Source organism: Mustela lutreola, chromosome 1 (genome assembly GCF_030435805.1).
Source record: "Mustela lutreola isolate mMusLut2 chromosome 1, mMusLut2.pri, whole genome shotgun sequence".
NCBI classification, from domain to species: domain Eukaryota; kingdom Metazoa; phylum Chordata; class Mammalia; order Carnivora; family Mustelidae; genus Mustela; species Mustela lutreola.
In genome coordinates, this window is record NC_081290.1 from 71,358,122 (window position 1) to 71,382,071 (window position 23,950).

Consider the following 23,950-nt stretch of genomic DNA (forward strand, 5'->3'; position numbering starts at 1 on the left):
TCTTGGCTGTGACATTTTTACAAAACAGTCATTTTCCAACCCCAGCATTCTCTCGCATTTATCATTTGGCACCTGTTATTCTGCTATAAGCAAGAGCTCTCTTGGCATTTATTCATCGATTTATTTTTGTTATGGACTCATGGATTCCTCTGGTTTTCAGTTGTTTACGTTTCCCTCCTAGACTTACTTTGGTACTCGCACTGTCCCAAACCTGCAGCGTGCCTTCTTCATCCTCGTGTCCTGTCCTTGTTACTTTTTTGAACACTTGTTGACTTCAGCTATAGCAGGATATCCCAGACTCATCATTTTTTTTTTTTTTAAGATTTTATTTATTTGAGAGAGAATGAAAGCGAGAGAAATCACAGAAGGAGAAGCAGACTCGCTGCTTAGTGGAGTGAGTAGGATTTGTTATGTAGGGTTTGATCCCAGGGCCCTGGGATCATGACCTGAGCCGAAGGCAGACATTCAACCAACGGAGTCACCCAGGCACCCTGTGTCCCAGACTCATCTTGTACTTTCTCTGTCCCAGTCCTGGAATCAGCCCTGTTTCCATTTGCTTTCAGTTTCAGGCCCGTTCTTCTAACATTGTTAATTTATGTTAGTTTAATATTTTTTGCAGGTAGAAAATATTAGCATGCTTCCAGAAGTTTAAATTTCTCGAACTTCCAAAAGTTTAAATTACTCCCTCTTGCATTCTTGCAACCTTGTTCTCCCCAACTCCCTGCAGTTAACTAACTTCTTTGTTATCTGGTCTATCTATCCTTCCTGTCTTTCTTTTTGTAAAAAGAGGCAGATGTATGTATTTTTCCTATTTCTCTTTAAATCTTACAAATAATCCTTTCATGTATATATTCTCCTCTGCATTTGCTCTTTTCACTCAGTAACTCTTGGGTAACACTTTGTATTGGTTCATAGAGAGTATCCACATGTTGTTTATTTTTTATTTTTTTAAGAATTTTTAATTTATTTCTTTATTCGACAGACAGATTGCAAGTGGGCAGAAAGGCAGGTGGGGGGGGCGGGAAGCAGGCTCCCCACTGAGCAGAGAGCGCAATGAGCGGACCCCGAGATCATGACCTGAGCCAAAGCAGAGGCTTTAACCCACTGAGCCCCCCAGGCGCCCCTGCTATTTGTTTTTTAAAAAAAAAAAACATTTTAATAGTTTTGTTTTTATTTTGAAATATTAATTTTTGGGGCACCTGGGTGGCTCAGTGGGTTAAAGCCTCTGCCTTCTGCTTGGGTCATGATCCTGGGGTCCTAGGATAGAGCCCCCATCGGGCTCTCTGCTTAGTGGGGAGCCTGCTTCCCTTCCACTCTCTCTGCCTGCCTCTCTGCCTACTTGTGATCTTTGTCTGTCAAATAAATAAATAAAATCTTTAAAAAAAAGAAATATTAATTTTTAGTTTTACAGGAGAACTTGTAAAGATAGGACAGAGAATTTCCGTAGACCCTACCACTTAGCTCTCATTAATATTAGCATCTTCTGTAACCATAGTGTATTTATCGAAACTAAGAAATGAACAGTAATGCAATATTGTTTAACTACAGAGGCACCTGGGTGGCTCAGTCAGTTAAACATCTGACTCTTGGTTTCTGCTCAGGTCACGAACTCAAGACTATGAGATTGAGCCCCCCCCCCCTTTTAAAGATTTATTTATTTGACAGACAGAGATCACAAGCAGGCAGAGAGGCAGGCAGAGAGAGAGGAGGAAGCAGGCTCCCCGCTGAATAGAGAGCCCAATGTGGGGCTTGATCCCAGGATCCTGGGACCATGACCTGAGCCGAAGGCAGAGGCTTTAGCCCACTGAGCCACCCAGGTGCCCCCGAGATCGAGCCCCTTATCAGGCTCTGTACTCAGTGTGGAATCTACTGAAGATTCTCTCCCTCTCCCTCAGCTCCTCCCCTTGCTGACCCCCTCATTGTGCATGCGTGCACTCTCTGTCTCTCAAATAAAAAAATAGATCTTTAGAAAGAAAATCTTGTTTACTACAGACTTTATTTGGATTTTACCAGTTTTTCCACTTCATGTCTTTTTATCCCGTGATCTAATCCAGGATCCCACATTACACTGAGTGCCTGATTCTTCCGAATAGGTGAATATTATGTGTACATGTACTATAAAGAATTCAGCACTCCTCTACACTTGGATATTTAAGTAGTTTCCAATATTTTGCAATTATAAATAATTATATATATATACACACACACACACACAAACATACAGTATATGCATGAATTATAATTCATACATATAATTATAATTCATACATACATATATGCATGGATATGTGTATGTGTGTATATACATATACATTTGTGTGTGTGTTTGTTTTGTGGGTATCTCTCTTTAAGGTACACTGTTAGCAGTGGGATTAGCAGATCTAGGGGTAAATGAATGTGTCATTTTGCTTAATATTGCCAAATCCTCCCCACCCCACCCCCCGCCCACACAGGAATTGTACCATTTTACATTCCCACTGGCATATATGGGAATGCCTGTTTTCCTACAACTTCATCAAAAAAGTAGATTATCAGGCTTTTGAGTTTTTGCCAATCTGATGGGGGGAAATATTTTAGTGTTATTTTAATTTGTATTTATCTCACTTATGAGTGAAGTTGAATTATCTTTTTAAATCCTTAATGGGCCATTTTTGTATCTCTGTAGAACGCCCGCTCATGTCTTTCACCTATTTTTCTATGGGATTTTGGTCTTATTTTTCTTAATTTTTAAGTTCTTTTTATAAAAAGGCCATTAGCCTTTTTTTTTATTTTTTATTTTTTTAAGATTTTATTTATTTGAGAGACAGAGAGAATGAGAGGGGGAGAAGGTCAGGGGAAGAAGCAGACTCCCCATGGAGCTGGGAGCCCGATGTGGGACTCCATCCGGGGACTCCAGGATTATGACCTGAGCCGAAGGCAGTCGCTTAACCAACTGAGCCACCCAGGTGCCGCGCCATTAGCCTTTTTTAAAAAAGGATTTTATTTATTTGAGAGAGAGTGAGAGAGAGCATAAGAGGGGAGAAGGTCAGAGGGAGAAGCAGACTCCTCACAGAGCTGGTAGCCTGATCTGGGGACTCTGGGATCATGACCTGAGCTGAAGGCAGTAGCTTAACCAACTGAGCCAGCCAGGCGCCCAGCCACTAGTCTTTTGTTGGTGATATATACCACAGATATTTTCCCTAAGTTTGTCATTTGCCTTTTGACTTTGCTCTTGATAGTTTTTGCCATGGAACATGTAAATGTTTTATTTAGTCAAAATTAGAAATTCTTTCCAGATTTTTAGTCATTGTTAGAAAGCCTTTTTTAATATCTGGATTAAGGAAGAACTCTAGGAAGTGATCTGATAGTTCATCTCTCATTAAAATTATACAGGATGGCCAATTTCTACCTGATTTCTTTTCACTAAAACTTTTACATGAACAAGGAGTAGTTTTAAAGATTTTATTTATTTATTTGACACAGAGAGATCACAAGTAGGCACAGAGGCAGGCAGAGAGTGAGAGGGAAGCAGGCTCCCCGCTAAGCAGAGGGCCGGACATGGGGCTCAATCCCAGGACCCAGAGATCATGACCCGAGCTGAAGGCAGAGGCTTTAACCCACTGAGCCACCCAGGCTCCCCTCAAGTAGTAGTTTTATAATCAGAAAAAAAAATGGAATATCATTGCTTTTTAGAGTCTGCTATTCTGGAGGGAGTGAATTGAATTTTAACTGGACCACATAAAATTAGGGAGGGTTGAACAGCACAAAAGCACGTGTAACATATCTCCCTCTTCCCTTTCCCCCACCCTTTGCCCCTCAAGATGGATATTTTTCACTGCTTCAGGATGGCTGATTTCAGTTTCTACTCCATGGTCATGATTAACGAAACAAGTCAGGTAGTGAAGAGGGTGAAGATGGGAGCAGGGAAGATGCTGGAAAGGCTCAGTTTGAAGCTGGGAGGAGGTAGGAGTTTCCAAACAAAAAAGTATTCTCGAATACCCGAGAGTTGTTTTATTGATAAAACCCTTCTGATTTTCTGAATTTCTGGGAAGTAATGGAGACAGAGAGAGTGTGAGCTTCCTCATCTAACCATGTCTCAGGGGGCAGCTGACTGGTGTGGGGATGGTGGTCAGGCCTCTTCCCTGTGCAGGAGGCACTTCTGAGGTCCTCAGTCAGGTGTTGCTAGTCCTCCCTCAGATGGTTCGTCTTTGGATAATAGATACAAATTACTTAGAAGTGATAATAGCCAGGAGGAAAACAAAAACAAACACACACAAAAAAAACAGAAAATAAAACAAAGACCAATTATGTCAAATAGCCATTCTTCTCACTGTTTTTATTACACCAAAAATGTCACATTTAATTCCCCTGAAACCAATTATGAGGAAGGAATTGCTATTAATGCAATTATGTGTGAAAGAATGTCGTTCATGTGCAAATGAATGCTTTAAGCATTCCCAGTTGTCCAATCATGAAGGGAACCAACAAATGTATTTGTTTTGAGATTTAATTAACTTTTATAAATTATAAATGTAATAATTAACTGCAGAGGCAACCATAACTCAAACCCATAGATAATATTTTGTGTATTTATTTCTAGATTTCTTGAGTGCATTTTATCGTAATAGTCTTACTGTGCATATAATTTTATATCACGTCTTTGTCTCCTTGACTGGTATTGTTACATAATTCTTCGTTGTTATTTTAATAATGTAACATCATCCCACTATTGACTATACGATTCCTCTCTTTCTAGAAGTCTCTTTAGATTCTAGACCAGTTGGGGTAGGCACAAACAGTAATAGCATACGGTGAACACTTGTTCATATAAATTCTTCTGGAGTTTTTGTTTCATTCCTTTGGGATGGATTACAAGTTATAAAATGTTGATTATTAAGTTTACACCTTTTTAGCAGCCCTTAGTAGAGGTTGTCAGTATATTAGAATCCCTGTGCAATTATATCATTGCTCACTTTTCAGCATTCTGGTTGTTTAAATGGTTTCCAGATTTAATAGGTAAAAGTTGGGCTCTTACTGTTTGAATTTTCTGTCTTTGATTATGAGGTTGAACATTTTTTCATGTTCGCTAAGTTAATTTTCCTTTTTGTGAATATCGTGTCACTGTCCTTTGTGTATTTGAATTTGTATTGGGCATCCCAAATATTTGGATGGTAGTGATTTTTCAAAGTTATGTGGAGCTCTTGCCTGGAATCAGGATAACCTGTTTTATGTGATGTAGTACCTGTAGAATGTAGAAGAGGGAGATGTTTCTTCCCTTTGCTCCATCAGCTGGTCCACTTAGCTACAAAAATTATAAGCAAACTAGGGAGAGGTTCTGCCTTCTGGATCCTCTCTCTTTTTAAAGTTGGAGAAGTTGGGAAGTAAACCTTAGTGGGACTGTTACCTTTACTGTTGAAGTTAGGTGGCAAGGCCCAGCCTATTGATATTATATACTATGCCTTGGAGTGTTCCGGTGTTGTTTCTCAGTTCTACAGCCTCATAAATTCTCTCATATTAGAGACATATTGTTTTTAAAATTTAGATGAACATTCTAGAAGTCTGGTATTTAGTAGATCTGGGATACTGTAGTTTGAATGTTTGTCCACTTAAAACATGGCTGTCATTTGGTTTGTTATACATCACTCCCTTCTAATGCTCTTATTCTGACTTCAGGTCAGAGCCCTGCTAAGTGGTCCAGGGGAACAGGTATTATCCCACTTACTCTAAGTTGATTGGTTATTGGGGTTGCCTAGAAACCCAACTGCTACTACTTATTAGTGGTTTCCGACTCAGTCACTTTTATTTATTCACTTATTTCATTAACATATAATTTATATAATATATATATAATATATATGCATTTCAGTCAAATGCTCTACCACTGAGCTATACCCCCATATATATGCATTTCAAATACCTCTCTAAAGGCATTGATAATTTGAAATGTCACGTGGACTGTAGGTATATTTGCCAACTGGGAAAGGTTTGTACATCCTTCTTCTGAAGTGGCTTCTTCTCCCCACCCAGAGGTCTAGTGCCCTCGTGCCCCCTCACGGTTGTCTGAAGTTCCCTAACACAGCACGCTTCCACAGCCTGCTCATCCCCAGATTAGCCTCGGTTCCAAATGGATCTCCCCTGGTCTCCGTGAAAGCCAGTCCTCCCTGTTCTCTTAATGAAGTAGTAATCTTGAGAAAAGCAGAAACTGACCTTTGGGGTGACTTTATCATGATGAGCTAGGAAAAGCAGTAGAATTATGCAAAATCTTTTTATCTCCTCATTTGTAGACTAAGACCACGGGCTTCATTCTAAGTGAACCTCTTAAAACAATTAACACCCATAAACAGATAATCAAATCGATATTGTTATTTGAAGATCTTTTAGTACACAAGTGCTTCCCGGTAATGGGCTTAGAACTGGGGGGCTGCCTTTGAAAAATAATTCATCAATTAAAAAATATTCTAGCATGAGTAATTTTTTTTTTCTTTCCAATATTTATAGCATGCAGAAAAAAAGCAGCCCTAGTCTTGTTAATACTCGTCTTGTGCCTCATTTTCTCCTTGCTCCAGGGCATCATTGCAGAGTATAACAAGATCAATGACGTAAAGGAAGATGATGACACGGAGAAGTTCAAAGAAGCCATTGTGAAATTCCACAGGCTGTTCGGGATGCCCGAGGAAGAGAAACTCGTCAACTATTACTCTTGCAGCTACTGGAAGGGGAAGGTCCCCCGCCAGGGCTGGATGTACCTCAGTATTAACCACCTTTGCTTTTATTCTTTCCTTATGGGAAGGGAAGGTGAGCTGTCTAGAATGTCAGAGGGAAGCTTGGGAAAGTCTGCTGAAGTGTTGCCCCAAACTCATAAACCACATCAAAATGCCCCAAATAGATCTGTAGTGATGACTCAGTCTACACTGTGTTTTAACTATGTAATAAGTGAAGTCAATTATTCTCATTATTTAAAAAAAAAAAAAAAGGTTATTAATTAATAGAGAGTTCCCAGAGCTGTAATAAACATTGTTGACATGGACTTCAGTCCATAATAAGGATGACTTCAGAATTTATGGGGTCCGAATTTGTCTCTCACACAAACAGAACAGTAACAGATATGGCACATGCAAATTCCAAGGAGTTCAGCGAGATGGAGGGCTGGGTGGTGAGACTGAAGGATCCTTTGGGAATTTTAAGGAGCCAGATGCTGACCAGCTTATTCCCTGTGCCCAGCCAAGCTGGTGATCCGGTGGGTGGACATCACACAGCTGGAGAAGAGCGCCACGCTGCTCCTGCCTGATGTGATCAAAGTGAGCACGAGGTCCAGTGAACATTTCTTCTCCGTCTTTCTCAACATCAATGAGACCTTCAAGTTGATGGAGCAGCTGGCGAACATAGCCATGAGGCAACTCTTAGACAATGAGGGATTTGAACAGGACAGATCCCTGCCCAAACTGAAAAAGAAGTCTCCTAAAAAAGTGTCGGCCCTGAAACGGTAGGTGACAGAGACAAAGTCTTATGTGCTTCAGAAACAAGAGACTCTTACATTCTTCTGTGAAATGTAACCTTTTCTGAACCATTGGCAAGGGGTCTGAACAGTTTTCTGGGTATAGATGCAGAACTGAAAAAAACTGTCTGAAGCACTCAAAGGTCAATGAGTGATGCAGGCACAGCCAGCTCTGACACAAAGTGACGGGAACTCTTCTGGTCCTAGGGGCGGGGTGCCTATGGGCGGGATTCCTATGGGCGGGGTGCTGGGGGGGAAATGGGGCATGGTGGTGGGTAAAGCCCTCACAGGACGCTGCTTGGAGTGGTCTCTCCAGAGGTGGTAGAAGTCACCCATACAGATTCAGTCAGGAATAGCACGATGCAGGAATCCCAGGGGAAAAGCTCAGAGGGGTTTAAGTCCAACAGTGTCTGGAGAGTAGTGAGGCATGTGATGAGGAGAGGCTGCAGAAAAGCCTGGAAGTCTGGCTGTGGGAGTGGAGCTAGAGAGAGGGCAAAGGAAAAGTTGAGGCTCTCAAGTGGGAGAGTATGCAAGGAATTGTCTGGACCTGAGATGGGGAGTGAGAGGGGGAGAGCACATATGAAGTCTGTGCCGTAGCGTAGATGGAGCTGGAAATCCCTGGCGTTCAGCTGGTATTGGAACCTGACGAGAAATCACTGCACTGAAGATGTCTGCTGCTCTGAGGCCTGTTTCCGTGGAGCGGTTGAGGGTGAAGGGTGTTACTGCAGTGGATTGAATCACAAACGAAAGGCAGGGAACGGGCATTAGGCAGGAGTAGACTGCCCTTTCAAGAGATTCAGTGGTGAAGGAGGAAGGTTTGCTCTTCTTAGGATGCAGAAGATTTGAATGTAGGACAGAAGGGGAAGGGCTTGTGGTGAAGGTAGGTGCAGGGAAGGAGTGGGGCACAGAGCCAAAGCTGTAAGAAAATTAGTCATTTTAGAAGTGACGTCCAATGGGGCGTGCAGAAAGTTGTGTGTGCTCATACCTCTCCCTCTGCAATGGAAAGGAAGTAAGGGCAGGTGAGGATGGAAGCAAATTGGCGGTAAAAGGGAGGGCACCGGAGGCAGGGCCAGGGGACCCTGGCTTTGTTCTGGGAAGCCAGAGACTCTCTCTCCCAGCGGCTGAGCTGGCATAGAAGCTTGAGAGGGTTTGAACAACTGACTTGATAAACAGGGAAAAGGGGAGAAAAACGGAGCTGAGGTTGGAACCTCAGAGTGGACAAGAGGTGGGTTGTTCCTGTGTTTCAGGCAGTTTTGTTGTCTTTTTAGGGCAGACCGTGATAGCCAGGAGATTCATGAGGCTTGTTTGCACTCTCCTTAGGTGTTTCTTAAGAGTTAAGGCCGCCAAAGTGGCTCTGGAGAAGTGTGCATGTAATAATCTCTTTAGAAATTACCACATTCCTTTAGAAGAACAGTGGATTTCCCATCAGGCCTAGTCTTCCACAGATGTCTTCAACATTTACAGATACTGATTGTAAAATGACTGCCCACGGGACCTACATAGATTAAAATAATTCTATTGTGCTTCTGGGTCATAGGTTGGGGTTAGCTCCAGTAGAAAGCCAAGAAGGTGGGATGAGTGACAGGGTAGAGAAGCGGAGAGCTGCTCTGCGAGACCTCCCTGCTGCATCCTGCAGACGCCACTGAACCGTTTCTCCCGTGCGAGGTGATGCTGTTCTTGCCTTCCAGCGATCTCGATGCCCGGGCGAAGAGTGAGAGGTACCGTGCGCTCTTCCGGCTGCCCAAAGATGAAAAACTGGACGGCCACACAGATTGCACCCTCTGGACTCCATTCAACAAAATGCATATTTTGGGGCAGATGTTTGTGTCCACGAATTACATCTGCTTCACCAGCAAGGGGGAGAACGTGTGTAGCCTCATCATCCCACTCCGTGAGGTGGGTGTTAGATGAAAGTGGATCTCCTAAGTGTTTGTTTGTAATACTTTTCTGTGTGAACCACAGATGTTTTTACCAGCATTTCACTTTTTTTTTTTTTTTTTAAAAACCTTAGGTGAATGTTTATAAATTTTTTTTTTAAAGATTTTATTTATTTATTTGACAGAGAGAGATCACAAGTAGGCAGAGAGGCAGGCAGAGAGAGAGAGAGAGAGGAGGAAGCAGGCTCCCTGCTGAGCAGAGAGCCCGATGTGGGACTCGATCCCAGGACCCTGAGATCATGACCTGAGCCGAAGGCAGTGGCTTAACTCACTGAGCCACCCAGGCGCCCTATAAATGTTTTTTTAAAACCTTAGGTGAATGTTTATGATTCTTTGGTGGCCCGGACGCTTCCTTGTGTGTGTTGTCATTGCTGTTGGTGACTTGAAAGAGCTTTTCTTCCTAGAAAAGGCAGCCTGGAGTTTTTTGGGCTTTTTAAAGATTTTATTTCTTTATTTGAGAGAGAGGGAGAGTGCAAGAGGGAGCATCAGCAGTGGGGAGGGGCAAGGGAAGAGGGAGAAGCAGACTCCCCACTGAGCAGGGAGCCCGATACGGGACTCGATCCCAGGACCCTGGGATCATGCTGAGCCACCCAAGCGCGTCCAGCCTAGAGTTTTAAAATGTTATTCAGGTGTGGTGAGGCCAACACATCAGGAGGTGGCTGCCACTGAAAAGAGCTTGTTATATTCACCATCCTTCTGGGGACCCACTGGGAAAGCACCATGGTTGGTCCATAGGCAGAGGGAGTCAGGAAATGGGGGCATAGGAGGCATGTGATTTCTATGGGAAGAAACAGGCGAGGCAGGGTAAGCAGGTTTAGAATGGGCTCGCTGGAATAATTTCAGCAGACTCTGGGGCATAGGGGCCATCCCTAGCTATCTGAGATCTGCCCTCGCCCCTGGGGTGACTAGAGCAATGGTCATTGATCCTGAGTGTAAGAGCTGGATTAAAGGTGGTGGAGGCAGTGTGGTGGGCTCTGTGTGCTTGGTTTGCATAGGAATGTTGTGCTCCCTGGTGGGAACGTGGCTCTGCCAGGGTCTACAAGGCCCGGGGTATCAAAGCCTCAAATACAAAATCGAGAAAATGTCGTTACTATACCTGCTCACAGTCAGAGAGCAGCTTGGTCCCAAGGGAACATTGTAGATTGTGAATCAGAAAGCCAAGTGTTAGCTTTGGTCTGCCAGTTACCAGCAAGAGAACCATGGGGCTGCTGAGCCCGACCCGCATTTTCTGAATCTCTGCAAATTCTGGAATCTGTATTTTAATGAAGTCCCAGGACCATCCTCATGCATAATGAAGACATTGTACAATCTTACTCTTTCCACATTCTTACTGTTTCTGGGGAGGAGGTGGCTTCTGTCCTATCTCCACGGTGCTAGGTAGTTCTGGGACTTACCCGGAGACCTTGCCTTGAGGTTCGGAGTTGAGAAGGAGCTACAGGTTAGGCTGCTGGGGACTAGAAGTCCTACAGCTTCTAGTCCTGAAGACCACTTTAACTTGCCCTAGTCCTTTTCTAGAAGTGAAGGGTGGTTAGAAACTTTGGTTATGTAATTAAGATTGACCCTTGGTTAAGATTCCTTAAAGGATTCAAGTATCCCTCTGCCTTCTTTTCTGTTTCAGAGAGAACATTTATATAAACAGATTTTTGGGTTTTTTTTTTTCTTATTGTTGTTGTTAGTTTCTTTTGTTTAAAGAATAATTCACCGTTACCACAGAAAATTTGTGAAAGTACAAATCAAAGGCAAATAAAATACATCCCTAGTCCCACCAATCAGCCCATTTTTCAGCTGTACAGCTTTCCCAGGCTTTTTCTATACTTGACTGTGTATTCATTTATATTGTTTAGCTATAAAATATAGTGAATTTTTTTTTGCTTATTTCCCCCAATACCAAGTGTATATTAAACTTTCCCCTATATCATTCAGTGTTCTTTGATAGTACCATTTTTTGTTTTTGTTTTTTTGTTTTGTTTTGTTTTTAAAGATTTTATTTATTTATTTGACAGAGAGAAATCACAAGTAGTCGGAGAGGCAGGCAGAGAGAGAGAGAGGCTCCCTGCTGAGCAGAGAGCCCGATGCGGGACTCGATCCCAGGACCCTGAGATCATGACCTGAGCCGAAGGCAGCGGCTTAACCCACTGAGCCACCCAGGCGCCCCGATAGTACGGTTTTTAATGACTGCCTCTTATTCCATTAACTGGATCTATAAAATTTATTTTAGTTACCTGTGGTTGGACCTGTGCATTGTTTTTAGTTTTCTTCCAATTATATGTATGATTTTTGCTTCAAGTATGAATTATAAGTTCCTAGAAGCTGAATGGGTGTGTCCAAAAGAATGCAAACTGTTAGGCAATTGACAAATCTGGTTCCACTTCTTCTAAGATGAGCTAACTAGTGTTGTGACATTGTTTGAGGAGATACATGGTGGGGGTGAGTTCTGAGGGGGATAATTCGGCAAGTACCTACATTTGGCTCTGGAATGGATTTCATAACTTTTGCCAGCAAATGGACCTTCTTTGCCATAGACTGTTACTAAACTTAATTTTATTCATTTCTAGTTTTCTTCCATCACGTACGACCCCAAAGCAAGTTACCCGCAACAGCTAGGGCTACCCCTTCCTGGACGAAGGCTCTGCACTGGTGGGTGCAGCAAGTCATCACTGTTGATCCGAAGGGAGATAAGGAGTGGGGAGGGGTCCGGATGTCTGCTGTCCGCTCTCCTGTTCACCGCTCTTCACCTTTCAGTGCCGGATCCAGTATGATAGTGAGAGTTCAGGGCAGCTGGGAGAATGAGGGTTGATACTCTCAGCCCGTTTCTGGCTTGCTTGTTTTCCCTAACAGCTGGTAGAGCAGAGATCACTCGGTTATATTTCAGGGTAAATCAGAGGAAGAACAATAGTGGAAGTAGTAGCATCAAGAAATAAAGTGTGTTATGGTTGGTGGATGCAACTTTAAAGAAGGCAGCAGTGCGCTCCCTTTAGCCTGATGGATCTCTGAGACAGATGAGGACAGATTCCCTAATCCCAACTAGTGGAGGAAGCAAAGGACTCAGTGTACCTTTTACAACCTTTATGTTACCTTAATGACAGAAAAGTGATGGGGTGGCCTCCTTCCTCTCACCCCTCCCCCTGCCCACACCCCCCACCCCCTGACACAGGGTCTGTCTGAGCAGAGAGGCATCTCTCTGTGAACTGGGTACCATTTAGACCCAAGTTAAGTTGATGGATGAGCAGCAGCCTCCATGGGAACATCCTACTTGAAATGGCTACTTTAGGGTGATATAAACTAGGAATTGTTGTTTCATTTAATTTTTTACAACCTAAACTAAAATACTGACTGGAGATTATTAATGTATATTCCGCAGATAGACTTAAGGTAGATCAAATAGACACAGAATCACGTTACTACAGATTTTGAAGAAATTGCTGAGGCAGCAAAGCAGGGAGATAAAGTGAACCGATCAGGTTCTTCTTTAGATAGAGATTCCAGATAAAATCTCTCTTTTTCTAAAAATCATAAATTACCTTGCAGATATTACATATGAAACATAAAGCTTTGCCTAAATTCCAGTCTATTTTTATAACCCGAGTTGGTAATGAAATGTGCCTCATTAAACTAGAATATTCAAATGTGGCTGTGCTGGTGTCACTGAGCTTATGGGATTGGATTCTACCAGAAATAATCTGTCAGCAAAAAATATTTTGTAGTGCATATGAGCATTCATGTTTTTTTTTTTTTAAAGATTTTAATTTTTATTTATTTGACAGAGAGAGATTACAAGTAGGCAGAGAGGCAGGCAGAGAGAGAGAGAGGAGGAAGCAGGCTCCCCACTGAGCAGAGAGCCCGATTCGGGACTCGATCCCAGGACCCTGAGTTCATGACCTGAGCCGAAGGCAGCGGCTTAACCCACTGAGCCACCCAGGCGCCCCGAGCATTCATGTTTTATATAGGAGCTTTCAGGTGGTTTGTGTATTTGTGATCTAGCTAAAGGACTTTCACTTTGACCTCATCAAGATCCACGTGGCTCTCTGGGTTTTGGGTGTGAAACTTGAACCTTTAGTTCCCTTGGCATTTGTCATTTGGTCTGAGACATCTGGTGACCAAATGAATTAAAAAAAAATGTTGTGAAAAAAGGAGTTTTCATAGGTCTTTTAAAAATAGGTATTGTTTAGCATGTTTTAAGTGCCATGGGAAAATTCATGATACATTTTTTTTACCATTTCTCCAGCTTTTGCATTAGGAAAAAAACCCACTTTTATGTACAACTCCAAGTACCTCAATACATTCCTTTAAAAGTATATAAATATAGGGGCACCTGGGTGACTCAGTTGAGGAAGCGTCCAAGTCTTGGTTTTAGCTTAAGTCATGGTCTTGGGGCCGTGGGATCAAGCCCCATGTCAGGCTCTGTGTTTAGCGCAGAGTCTCCCTCAGACTGTCTCTCCCTCCCACTCACTCTCTCTCTTTCAAATAAATAAAATCCTTTTTAAAAGAATGTGTGTGTGTGTGTGTGTGTGTATGGCTATATGTATTGATAAAATCCGAGAGTAGACATCAGATCCTGCAGTTTTCCCTCTGTGGATCCCAGTTGTCCCCATTTTACACTTCGGGCCATTTTTCGGGCAACTCCAACAGGTTTCTTGCCTTGAAGGGGAAAAGGATTTTAAAATTCTTTGGAGAAAATGTATTTCACATGAAAATGTTCATGAAGTAGAGTTGAACCTGTCTAGACTGCTTACAGGTGGAAATGAAGAGAGGAAGAGAAACTGAACTTCAAGGATATAGTCCGAGCTGCTGCAAGTAAACCATTTATCTAGGGCTGGCCTTGAGGGTTTTGTTGTTGTTGTTGTTTTTTCCTATTGTGGTAAAGAAAAATATTTTCATGCATTTACCCTAGTTTCTAGTTGATGAAAATTCTATTCTAAAGCCCCAACTGCATGTCTTCAGTTCAGAGCTAGAACAAACGTGCTTCTTTCTTGCTCATTTCCTCATGTGGCCGATTTACTTCACCACACGCATGTGCACACGGTCCGCCAGTGCCGGTGGAGGTGGGATTAAGCTATTTACCTCCTGTCTATTCTGAGTGGAGCCTTTAAAACGTTCAGGTGGTAAGAGGAGAGGTGGCAAATCCCTGGAGTTCGAAGGAGATGTTTGAAAGATGGGTGAGGTTTTGAAAACCATCCCAACATGAAGCTTGGTAAAAAGGCACGAGTATCATGGGTCGTTTCTCTTAGACACGATAGGGCAGCGAGGAGTCCTCTCCCTTAGGACTCGTGCAATTTTGATGAAAATCAGGGAGTTTCTTCACAAGAAGTTTTCTAAACCTTAGCCCTGTTGATATCATAGGCCAGTCTCTATTGGGGATCAGCTGTTCTGCACTATACACTGGCCAGCGACATCCCTGGCCTCCACCTACTGGATGCTGCTGGTCCCCTCCGCTTCTGACAACCAGAAACGCCTCTAGATGTTGCCAGATGTCTCTGGGGGAACAAAATCCCTCCCGAGGTAGAATTGCTGATTTAGAACGACCAGCACGATAATTCCAGCTTCTGATATGAACTCCAATTTGAGTAGTTAGGAGCGATTTTATTTTACTGGAGCAGAGGTAGAGAGTCTCATCTTTGCCTCAGTAAGATTGGGTGGTTCCTACAGAACATAGAAGTGTTGCGTTCCTTGTTTGGTGCTGCTCAGAGGCTGCTGTGATCCCTGGAAAACAATGCTCTTTGTTTCATGTTTCTTTCAGGTGACAATTGTGGAAAAGGCAGACAGCTCCAGTGTACTCCCCAGTCCTTTATCCATCAGCACCAGGAACAGGATGACCTTCCTGTTTGCCAATTTGAAAGATAGAGACTTTCTAGTGCAGAGGATCTCGGATTTCCTGCAACAGACGACCTCTAAGATATACTCGGACAAGGAGTTTGCAGGCAGCTACAACAGCTCAGATGACGAGGTCTGTGGGATCTGCCTGAGGGTGTTTGCATTCATCCTAGTGTTTTGCCCAAGAGTGGGCCCTCCTTGTCCATTCTGTTGGATCCTCCAGCTGTGCTAAGATAAGGCACTTACCCTGATGCCCAGAGCAGTGTCTCAGCTCGTTTAACTCTCATGGAGTTTGTCTTTGGAATCACAGAGCTGGACAGAGCCCTGTAGATCATCTGGTCTATCTGTATTTCATAGTTGAAGAAATTACTAAGTAATTGGTCCTGTTTTCGCAACAGTGTTCACATCGTGACATTGTTGGAAGTGTACGGAGGTCACTGTAGTCTCGAATCTGAGATGCAACATCATGATGATGACTTTATTATGATCAAATACATATTGTGTCTCTTTCGAATTAGGCCCTGGGCAACATCCAGGGAAGTCAGAGTCCAGGAAGATAGGTGTCCAGCACAAATGACAGAGCAATTACTGGCAGCTGAAATGTAACCTCACAGGGAGCAGGCCCGCTCCAGTCCACCTGGTCCAAGCTCATGGGGGCGTCAGAAACTAGACCGGGCACGAGGAGGTGGCCCCATAAGCAGCTGATTCAGCTGTGTCATGTTTTCCTGCATGCTAATCAGAAACTAACGGCCAACGAGTTTGCTGCAAAAATGCATCTAAAATAAGAGGATACCTGTTTCAAGCATTGCGATTTCATGGCCTAGGACCCGCACACCTGTCTGATCTCCATCAAAGCACTGGCTTTCTGCCTCCTCCTGTGTTTTCACATAGCGAGAGACCTGTTGGGCACCATAATGCAGCTACTGGGTCTGTGCAGAGGACACTGAAGAAGTGGGTTGCGTGGCCTGTGGTGTTTCAGCATCTGTTCTTCTGTGTGTCGGCAGGTGTGTTCTCGGCCTAGTAGCCTGGTCTCCTCCAGTCCCCAGAGGAGCACGAGCTCTGATGCCGACGGAGAGCGCCAGTTTAACCTGAACGGCAACAGCGTCCCCACGGCCACACAGACCCTGATGACCATGTACCGGCGGCGGTCCCCAGAGGAGTTCAACCCGAAATTGGTGGGTGTCTCCTGCTCTGGCCTGAAACTTTATTAGAACAATCACAGTGACTTATTTTTTAAAGATTTCACTTATTGGATAGAGAGAGACAGTGAGAGAGGGAACACAGCAGGGGGAGTGGGAGAGAGAGAAGCAGGCTCCCCAAGCAGCAGGGAGCCCAATTCGGGGCTTGATCCCAGGACCTCAGGATCATGACCAGAGCTGAAGTCAGACACTTAACGGCTGAGCCACCCAGGTGCCCCTAGAACAATAATATTTAAAAAGGTTTTTTAATCAATGTTAACTCATACATATCTGTATAAATATTTTCCTACAAGCAAAATAGATTTTTATCTAAATCTCTCATTGGATTTTAGAGTAGCTTCACAGAAGGAGATGAGTTATACAGAGTACAGGTGACATTTTGTCTTTTTTTTTCTTATCAAAGATTTTATTTATTTATTTGAGAGAGACCATGAGCTGGGGGAGGGGCAGGTAGAGAGGGAGAAGCAGATTCCCTGCTGAGCAGAGAGCCTGATGCAGGGCTCCATGTGGGCTTTTTTCTTGTTTTTAACTATTGTTTAAGTCAGCCAACAAGTAAGTACATAATTTCTCAGCGCACATTTCAAAAACACCAAGTCATTTTCACTACATAAAGCCATAAATACGCGTTCCGCTGACCCATTTCAGGTAAATGGAATTCTGATTCAGGGCCAGAAAGCTTCAAAGCAGAACCCCAGCCTTCAAATTAGGTTCAGGTGTCAGATGAAGGAAGGACTGCGGAAAATCTGAGTTCTTTGCTCCCCAGAGTTCTGTCCAGAACATAACGAGTCTATTCAGTAGGGGAGATATTCTGCCTTTCTGCCCAACTTCCCCTTTCCTTCCTCAAAGTACTTGGGGACGTAGTCATGTTTCATTTATTCCTTCCAGGCCAAAGAGTTTTTGAAGGAGCAAGCTTGGAAAATTCACTTTGCTGAATACGGGCAAGGGATCTGCATGTACCGCACAGAAAAAACGCGGGAGCTGGTGTTGAAGGGTATACCGGAGAGCATGCGGGGAGAGCTCTGGCTGCTGCTGTCAGGTACAGCCGGGCTTGGGCTGGGGGCCCTGACCCTGGGGTGGGCGGGACCTCAGCGCTCCCCTTCTGCCTCCCGTCATGCATCTGGGCTCTTTTGAAAATGCAGCACTGCCCTTCAGCACTAAATAGCCTTTCCTGCCCCAAGAGGTACAGTCCCTCAGTGAAAACACAGAACATACATACAGTTGTCCAGACATGGATACCATCATCCCCCAAGTCTGCATAACCTCTTCCACCCCTTCACTAAAGCTATGTAGGAGAAAAGAGAACCTATGGGAAAGCGTATAATTCTTTGTGATTTGAGGAGTTTGTTGTTTTGGGGTTTTTTGTTTTGTTTTGTTTTGTTTTTTGCCTTTTCCTGGCTGTGTCCATTGATGAGAACACATGATGAGAATATATCTCATTGGGAATGCTTAAGGGTGGCACGTGGTCAGAGCCCCCATTAAAGCAGGGAGAGGGAGGAATGAGAAAGCCTCATCCTTGGTGTTTGCCATCTCCTGAATTTGGTGGTTGTCACTTGGAGATGTGAAAGAGAGACCAGAATGTACACCCGAACTGGAGCCTTAGACTACACTTCACTCCAAGCTGGAGACACCAGGAAGGACAGAGTGGGGTCTGTCAAGGAGTGGTGGGAAGAATGTGGCCACCTTAACTGGTGCACAGCCCCAGCAGAGCTCTGTGGGGTCAGACATTTGAGTCCTGCTTCGGACTGTAGGTTCTTCAGGCTAGCCCCAGCATGCCTCCCTCCCGGCCCAAAGCATCCAGTGTGTCCCACGGGTCTGTTCCGTCATGAACGTCCAGGGAATTTTTTTGTTTTGTCACCAATCTTTATAAGTCAATTGCTTTACTGACTAGAGGCCTGAAAGGTAATCAGTTTAGATACATGAATATTTTTATTTGAACCTAAGATGGTCCAACACAAGTGCTGTTATCAAGACCTTTTATTTTAAACATGGCATCAAAATTGAAAGAATAGTTGCCACACTTACAGAAAAGCCTTTTAAAAAAACCAACCAAACTCATAGCTCTTTCTAAAAACAGCTATTAATGGTAATTGCCTGTGATGAGATGTATTAACGTCTCAGCAGTTGGGGGATAGAATCCTAAAAAATAATTGGCTTTATCTGATTCATATAAAACTAGCTTGTTCTAGCCTCATTTACCTGGCTTATTTTCCTTAAGTGGATGAGCCTTAGCTCCTCATCTAGAAATCCAAATTTGAGTCAAATGATATCTGATTACAAATCCAACCCAAGAAGAGCCTTACTGTCCTGTCTTCCATCTTCCTTGTGTTTGGTGAGCTAGTCCCCTTGACAGACTCATTCAGATCACTGATACAGTAAACAAAAAATTCTCTTTTCATCCTGATTCAAATTAGAAGTTACTTGCAGCCCCATTTTGGATGAAAATGAAACTCAAAGTGAAAGCCAAGAAATAGTACATAATAGTACACAGCACTGTTGCAGAGACACATAGAGAGTTGGACTGTATATTTTCTTTAACGGTGATGGATGATGTGAGGCCAGGGGTGGGGCGGCCTACAGCTCGTATTTCCACCCAGCTCACTGGGGGCAGGATACGTGTGGTATACCAGGACCAGGCTCAGTGTACCCAGTGAAGTAAAGTGCCAGCCAGACAACATGATATCTTCGCACATCTCCCTTGAGGACAAAGCAAAAGCCAGTGTTAAGTTGCTGTCAACCTGAATGCCTTTTCCAGGCTAAGTGTGAGTGGTAAGATTGTCTCTTCTGGGTGGCTGTCACTGACACGGTCCAGGCCAGCCCAGGGGTTCTAGTTTCTAATCCGTGAAATACAGATTAGTTTATCTTGTCATTTTGTGTGTGTGTGTTTTATATGTGTATTTGTGTCTGTCTGTATATTTATAATTACATAAGTTCTATTTATTTAGATTTGGATATTTTTGTACAGTGTTTTCTGTCTTTAAGAATCTTAAAATGCAAATATCTCAAAGCAGTGGTTCTCAGCCCATTTCTCCACCTGAGGAACTGCCAGCTGTAACATGCTCACTGTGAGGAATGTCCACATCACCCACTGCAGCTCTAAAACCCTTGCATACATCATAACACCTCCTCTACTCCTCAGTATGGCTGTTTGAACTCTTCAAACCTCACGCTTTTGCGTCCGGTTTTCAAACTTGTTTGGAGAGGCAGAACTTTTCTTTTTCAAGGGAAATCTTAAGGAGAACCCTAGTAAAATACCAGCAAAACTGCTCTGGCTGAGACGAGGATGCTTTGGTTTACTCGCGTTCCTTCCTCCTCTTCCCGAAAGTAGCCCCGGATCATCCGTGGAAGTTCTGTGGAACACAGATGTTTAGCTTGCGGACCTCTAATTTGGTTTATGGTGGAGCTGAAGGAGGGCAGCAGGCTGCAAGTAAATTTACCAAACTGGCCGCAGTTGCAACAGCCCACTGCATCCGTGGGCTGTGGTTGTCTCGCAGGTGTCCTTTGCACGGTGAGGAACACGAAGAGGTTCACTTGGTCAGCTGTGTTTGTGACCGAGGGCAAGGCCCGCCCCTTTGGATGTTGTATCTGTTGGGTATTTCCTAGGTGCCATCAATGAGAAGGCCACGCATCCCGGGTACTACGAAGACCTAGTGGAGAAGTCCATGGGGAAGTATAATCTTGCCACAGAGGAGATTGAGAGGGATTTACACCGCTCCCTTCCAGAACACCCAGCTTTCCAGAATGAAATGGGCATTGCTGCTCTAAGGAGAGTCTTAACAGCTTATGCTTTTCGAAATCCTAACATAGGATATTGCCAGGTAAATGACACAGGTGGTTTAGATTTCTTTGTGTGTGTGTGTGTGTGTGTGTGTTAACCAGCAAGTCAATAAGTGGAATGGTTAACAGAACCATCTCAGCACCTAAGTTTCTTGACCTTGGCACTAGAGACCTTGTGGTCTGGGTAATTCTTTGTTCGGGGTTGTCCCATGCTTTGGAAGATGTTTAATAACATTCCTGTTTAGTAACACATTTAATAACCTCTCTCCACAAACTCCCTAATTGGGACAGCCAAACTGCCTTTAAACATTGCCAGATAGCCCCTGGGGAGCAAAATCTCCCTGGGTTGAGACCCCAGCACTGAGCGGAAGGGCTGGGAGTCAAGAACTCCCTTTCCGGATCCACCACCTCATTTCTGGGTGACCTTCAAGGTGCTTCTGATTACTCTCCGAGCTGCCTCTCTTCCCTCCCTGAGGTAAAAGAGAGTGTGCCTGAGCACCTGGCCTGTAATTCTGGATTCTGAGTTCCACAGTGCTCCTGCCCTGCCTCCTAAGCAAGAACACACTAGAGAATGTAACTTTTATATGCTATGATTATACTTTAATACCCATTAAAATAAATGCTTCATCGGTGTTCAAAAAATGCCCCAAAGCAGCTAAAATTATCTTTTGTACTAATACATCCACCACAATTAGGGAAGCTCCAAGATCGTGTGCCTCTAGACTTAAAGACCACATACTCAGAGAGGCCTTCTTGGACCATCCATCTAAAAGCTAAAGCAGGCCTGTGCTCGCCTCAGCAGCATGGGTACCAAAATTGCAACGATACAGAGATTAGCATGACCCCTGTGCAAGGATGACATGCAAATATGGGAAGCGTTCCATATTTTAGAGGGAAATATAGTCCTTCCGTAATGGAGTCTGTAAGTGATGGGAATAGAAGACACAGCATAAGGAATATAGTCATTGATACTGTGATAGCCATGTATCAGTGTAGCTGTCAGGACGCTTGTGATGAATGTAGCCTAATGTAGAGACTTGAATCAACTGTACTCAAAAAAAATGTGAAATCACAACTAGCAATTTGTCAGCTATGTTGACAAATACCTCAGACATCTTCCAAATCCAGAAAGATGGATATATATTATGATATATATGGTATAATATAATTACATAAATATATTATAGTATATTTATAATATATTATAAAAATGTATTTTTGACTAAATGACTGCTGAACACAAAAATAGAAGGAAAGCTAGATAGCCAGATAGATAAATGCTAAAGGATGCTTAACTCCTCTGCACGCGCACACACACACACACACACACAGTACAGGTCTTTGTATACCACTTTATTTAATCTCTTTGATAGCACTTAACTTAAATACACCCCCAAACTGATTAACCTTTACATCTTTATTCTGTCTCTCTGACATCAGCATTTAAGTCCTGTGACACTTTTCACCACTGTATTACCCCCCTTCCTATCCCCCAGTACTTCGTCCAGAGCCTGTTATAAACTTACCTTGACTGAATGACTAAGGAGCTAACCGTGACTGTGATCGTGTACTAGAATCGGCAGGTTAATTCTCAAGCAGAATTTTATTAATGATTTCACTTGGGAAAATGTTATGACTTACAAGAAAGAAAAAGCCTATTAGACCAAAAATCCTTTTTTTTTGGTATTTATACTGTAGAAGTTCCACGAAGAATTACTGGTTTGTAAAAGATCAAAATGAAATCCAGGAGTTAGTTGGCCTCTGCAATTATAGAAATCATATCTATCTTGTGATCTTTCTCTTTTTAATTAAGAGGACTATTAAAGTAGTTGAGCCCTGAGTGGTTATGAGCTAGGTGATCATATCTTTTAATAAAGTGGGTTACTTTATAATTTAAATCACTGTTACTTATCTCTGCCATCCTTATCCAGATGAAAATAGTGGGTGAAGACTCCAAATTTGAAAGGTTTTATTGTTCTCAGAGGAGAGCCTCCAGGCCATGTGTACTGGGTTATAGGAACCATTATGGAAGATTAAAAAGGAAATGTTTATCTTGTGAATGAAGGGTTAGAAACACTGAGATTGTAGCAGGTTAAAAGCTTGGTCAGATAGCCTTCAGGCAAAGGTTTTGAATGAGGGCTTGCCTGTGTGTAGGGGCTCAGTCTTTGGTTCAAAGTATTAATGTTCATCAAGACTCAAGAATTGCAGGCTTAAGGACTAACGGTTGGTACATTTTTAAGGGGCTCTAAATTATAAAAACCAAACAAAATTTAGATGAATTTGCCTGTGGAGCTTGCAGATCCTTTAGGTGTTAATTACCTGGCCTTCTGCTGAAAAAGTTTGCTGGCCCTGTGAGACTAACTCAGTAATTTTTTAGGTTCACAAAATTTCTTATGTTAACCTGTGTTTGATGTATTTAAAATATATTTGATGACACCCTTTTTCATGCCTTCAGGCCATGAATATTGTCACATCCGTGCTGCTGCTTTATGCCAAAGAGGAGGAAGCTTTCTGGCTGCTGGTGGCTCTGTGTGAGCGCATGCTTCCTGATTACTACAACACCAGAGTTGTTGGTAAGTGGGGAGGTGGTTAACATGTTAACCCACGTCTCATTGCGAAGATGTTTCCAGAGCCAGGATACGGGATAGAACACTGTTTCTAGTCACCCTTAGCCAAAAGAGTTTCAGACTACTCCAGTTTCCCAAAATGGGAATGAGAGGGCTTGAATTCATATGGATTGTACATAAAGGAGCCCCATGGAGCTTAAGAGAATATACACGTTATCACCACTGGAGAAATTATTGTAGAAAACACTCAGTGTAGGTGTCACAGTGGCATTGGGAACTGTACCAAACTTGTCAGATTTGACAAAAAATGTTTTCATGAAGTGGATGGAATCTGTGGACAGCAGAAGTATGCAAAAAAAAAAAAATAATAAAAGCATATAAAAATGTACCCCAAACTAAGTTCCTGCAGTATTTTTCAGAACTGATTTCATTGCAAGGCAAACCATGACTGTAAGCATTTAAACAAAGTATCACTCTTACTCCTTATAATCCTCTTGAGTGTTAGACATTCCATTTTAGCAGGACAAGCTTTTTATTGCTAGTAGTAAAGTGTATGCTTTATGCTTTCCTCTTGTGCTCATTTCTAAGCCTTTTCACACTAATATGATTCACTGGGAAAATTCTCCAGAAATGTCAGTAAGTTGATCATGAGTGTATATGTACAACTGGAATGCTTTTTTTTTTTTTTTTTTTAGAATTTTTTTCTTTTTTAAGTAATCTCTACATTCAATGTGGGCCTTGAACTTAAAGCCCCAAGATCAGCAGTATCATATTTTACCAACCAAGCCAGCCAGCCACTGCTGGAATGCTTTTCAGTTTTGAAAACATGAATTTAAGAAAACAAAACAAAAAAACAAACAGAAAAACCCCACAAAACTCATATGTGGGGATAGTGCATCCAGAAAAGCTACTTATTTTTTTAAATAAGTTTGCCGAGAAATGGAGTCCTATATGCTTCATGCCTAACCAAACAATGAGATCTTTCTAAACTGACTTTTCCAACAACCCTGATGGTTGTGTTATTGCCCTTTTGTGGTAGGGAAGTAGGGCAGGAAAACTCCGGAAGGAGAAGAATCACCCAGAACTAATCTGCTGACCACGCTGTGTTGACACCTTGGTCTAGTAACATAGTAACTAGTATCAGGGTAGCAGCAGAACTGTTAGGAGAAAGGAGCCAAGTTGTCTCAG

General features: G+C 42.9%; 1 protein-coding gene and 1 non-coding gene across 2 annotated transcripts in view; both read left to right on the top strand.

Moving 5' to 3' along the window:
* TBC1D9 (TBC1 domain family member 9) overlaps window positions 1-23,950 on the top strand; it is a 121,533-nt gene that overhangs the window by 64,942 nt on the left and 32,641 nt on the right. Inside the window, exons 4-11 of the mRNA XM_059168266.1 lie at window positions 6,546-6,774; window positions 7,201-7,462; window positions 9,163-9,370; window positions 15,149-15,355; window positions 16,227-16,397; window positions 17,307-17,457; window positions 20,022-20,236; window positions 22,651-22,768. Of these exons, the coding sequence (XP_059024249.1) occupies window positions 6,546-6,774; window positions 7,201-7,462; window positions 9,163-9,370; window positions 15,149-15,355; window positions 16,227-16,397; window positions 17,307-17,457; window positions 20,022-20,236; window positions 22,651-22,768 (1,561 nt within the window). The remainder of the gene's footprint in view (window positions 1-6,545; window positions 6,775-7,200; window positions 7,463-9,162; window positions 9,371-15,148; window positions 15,356-16,226; window positions 16,398-17,306; window positions 17,458-20,021; window positions 20,237-22,650; window positions 22,769-23,950) is intronic.
* Window positions 20,982-21,085, top strand: LOC131822899 (U6 spliceosomal RNA). Its single transcript, XR_009350380.1, has one exon. It is a non-coding gene; the product is annotated as a U6 spliceosomal RNA (small nuclear RNA).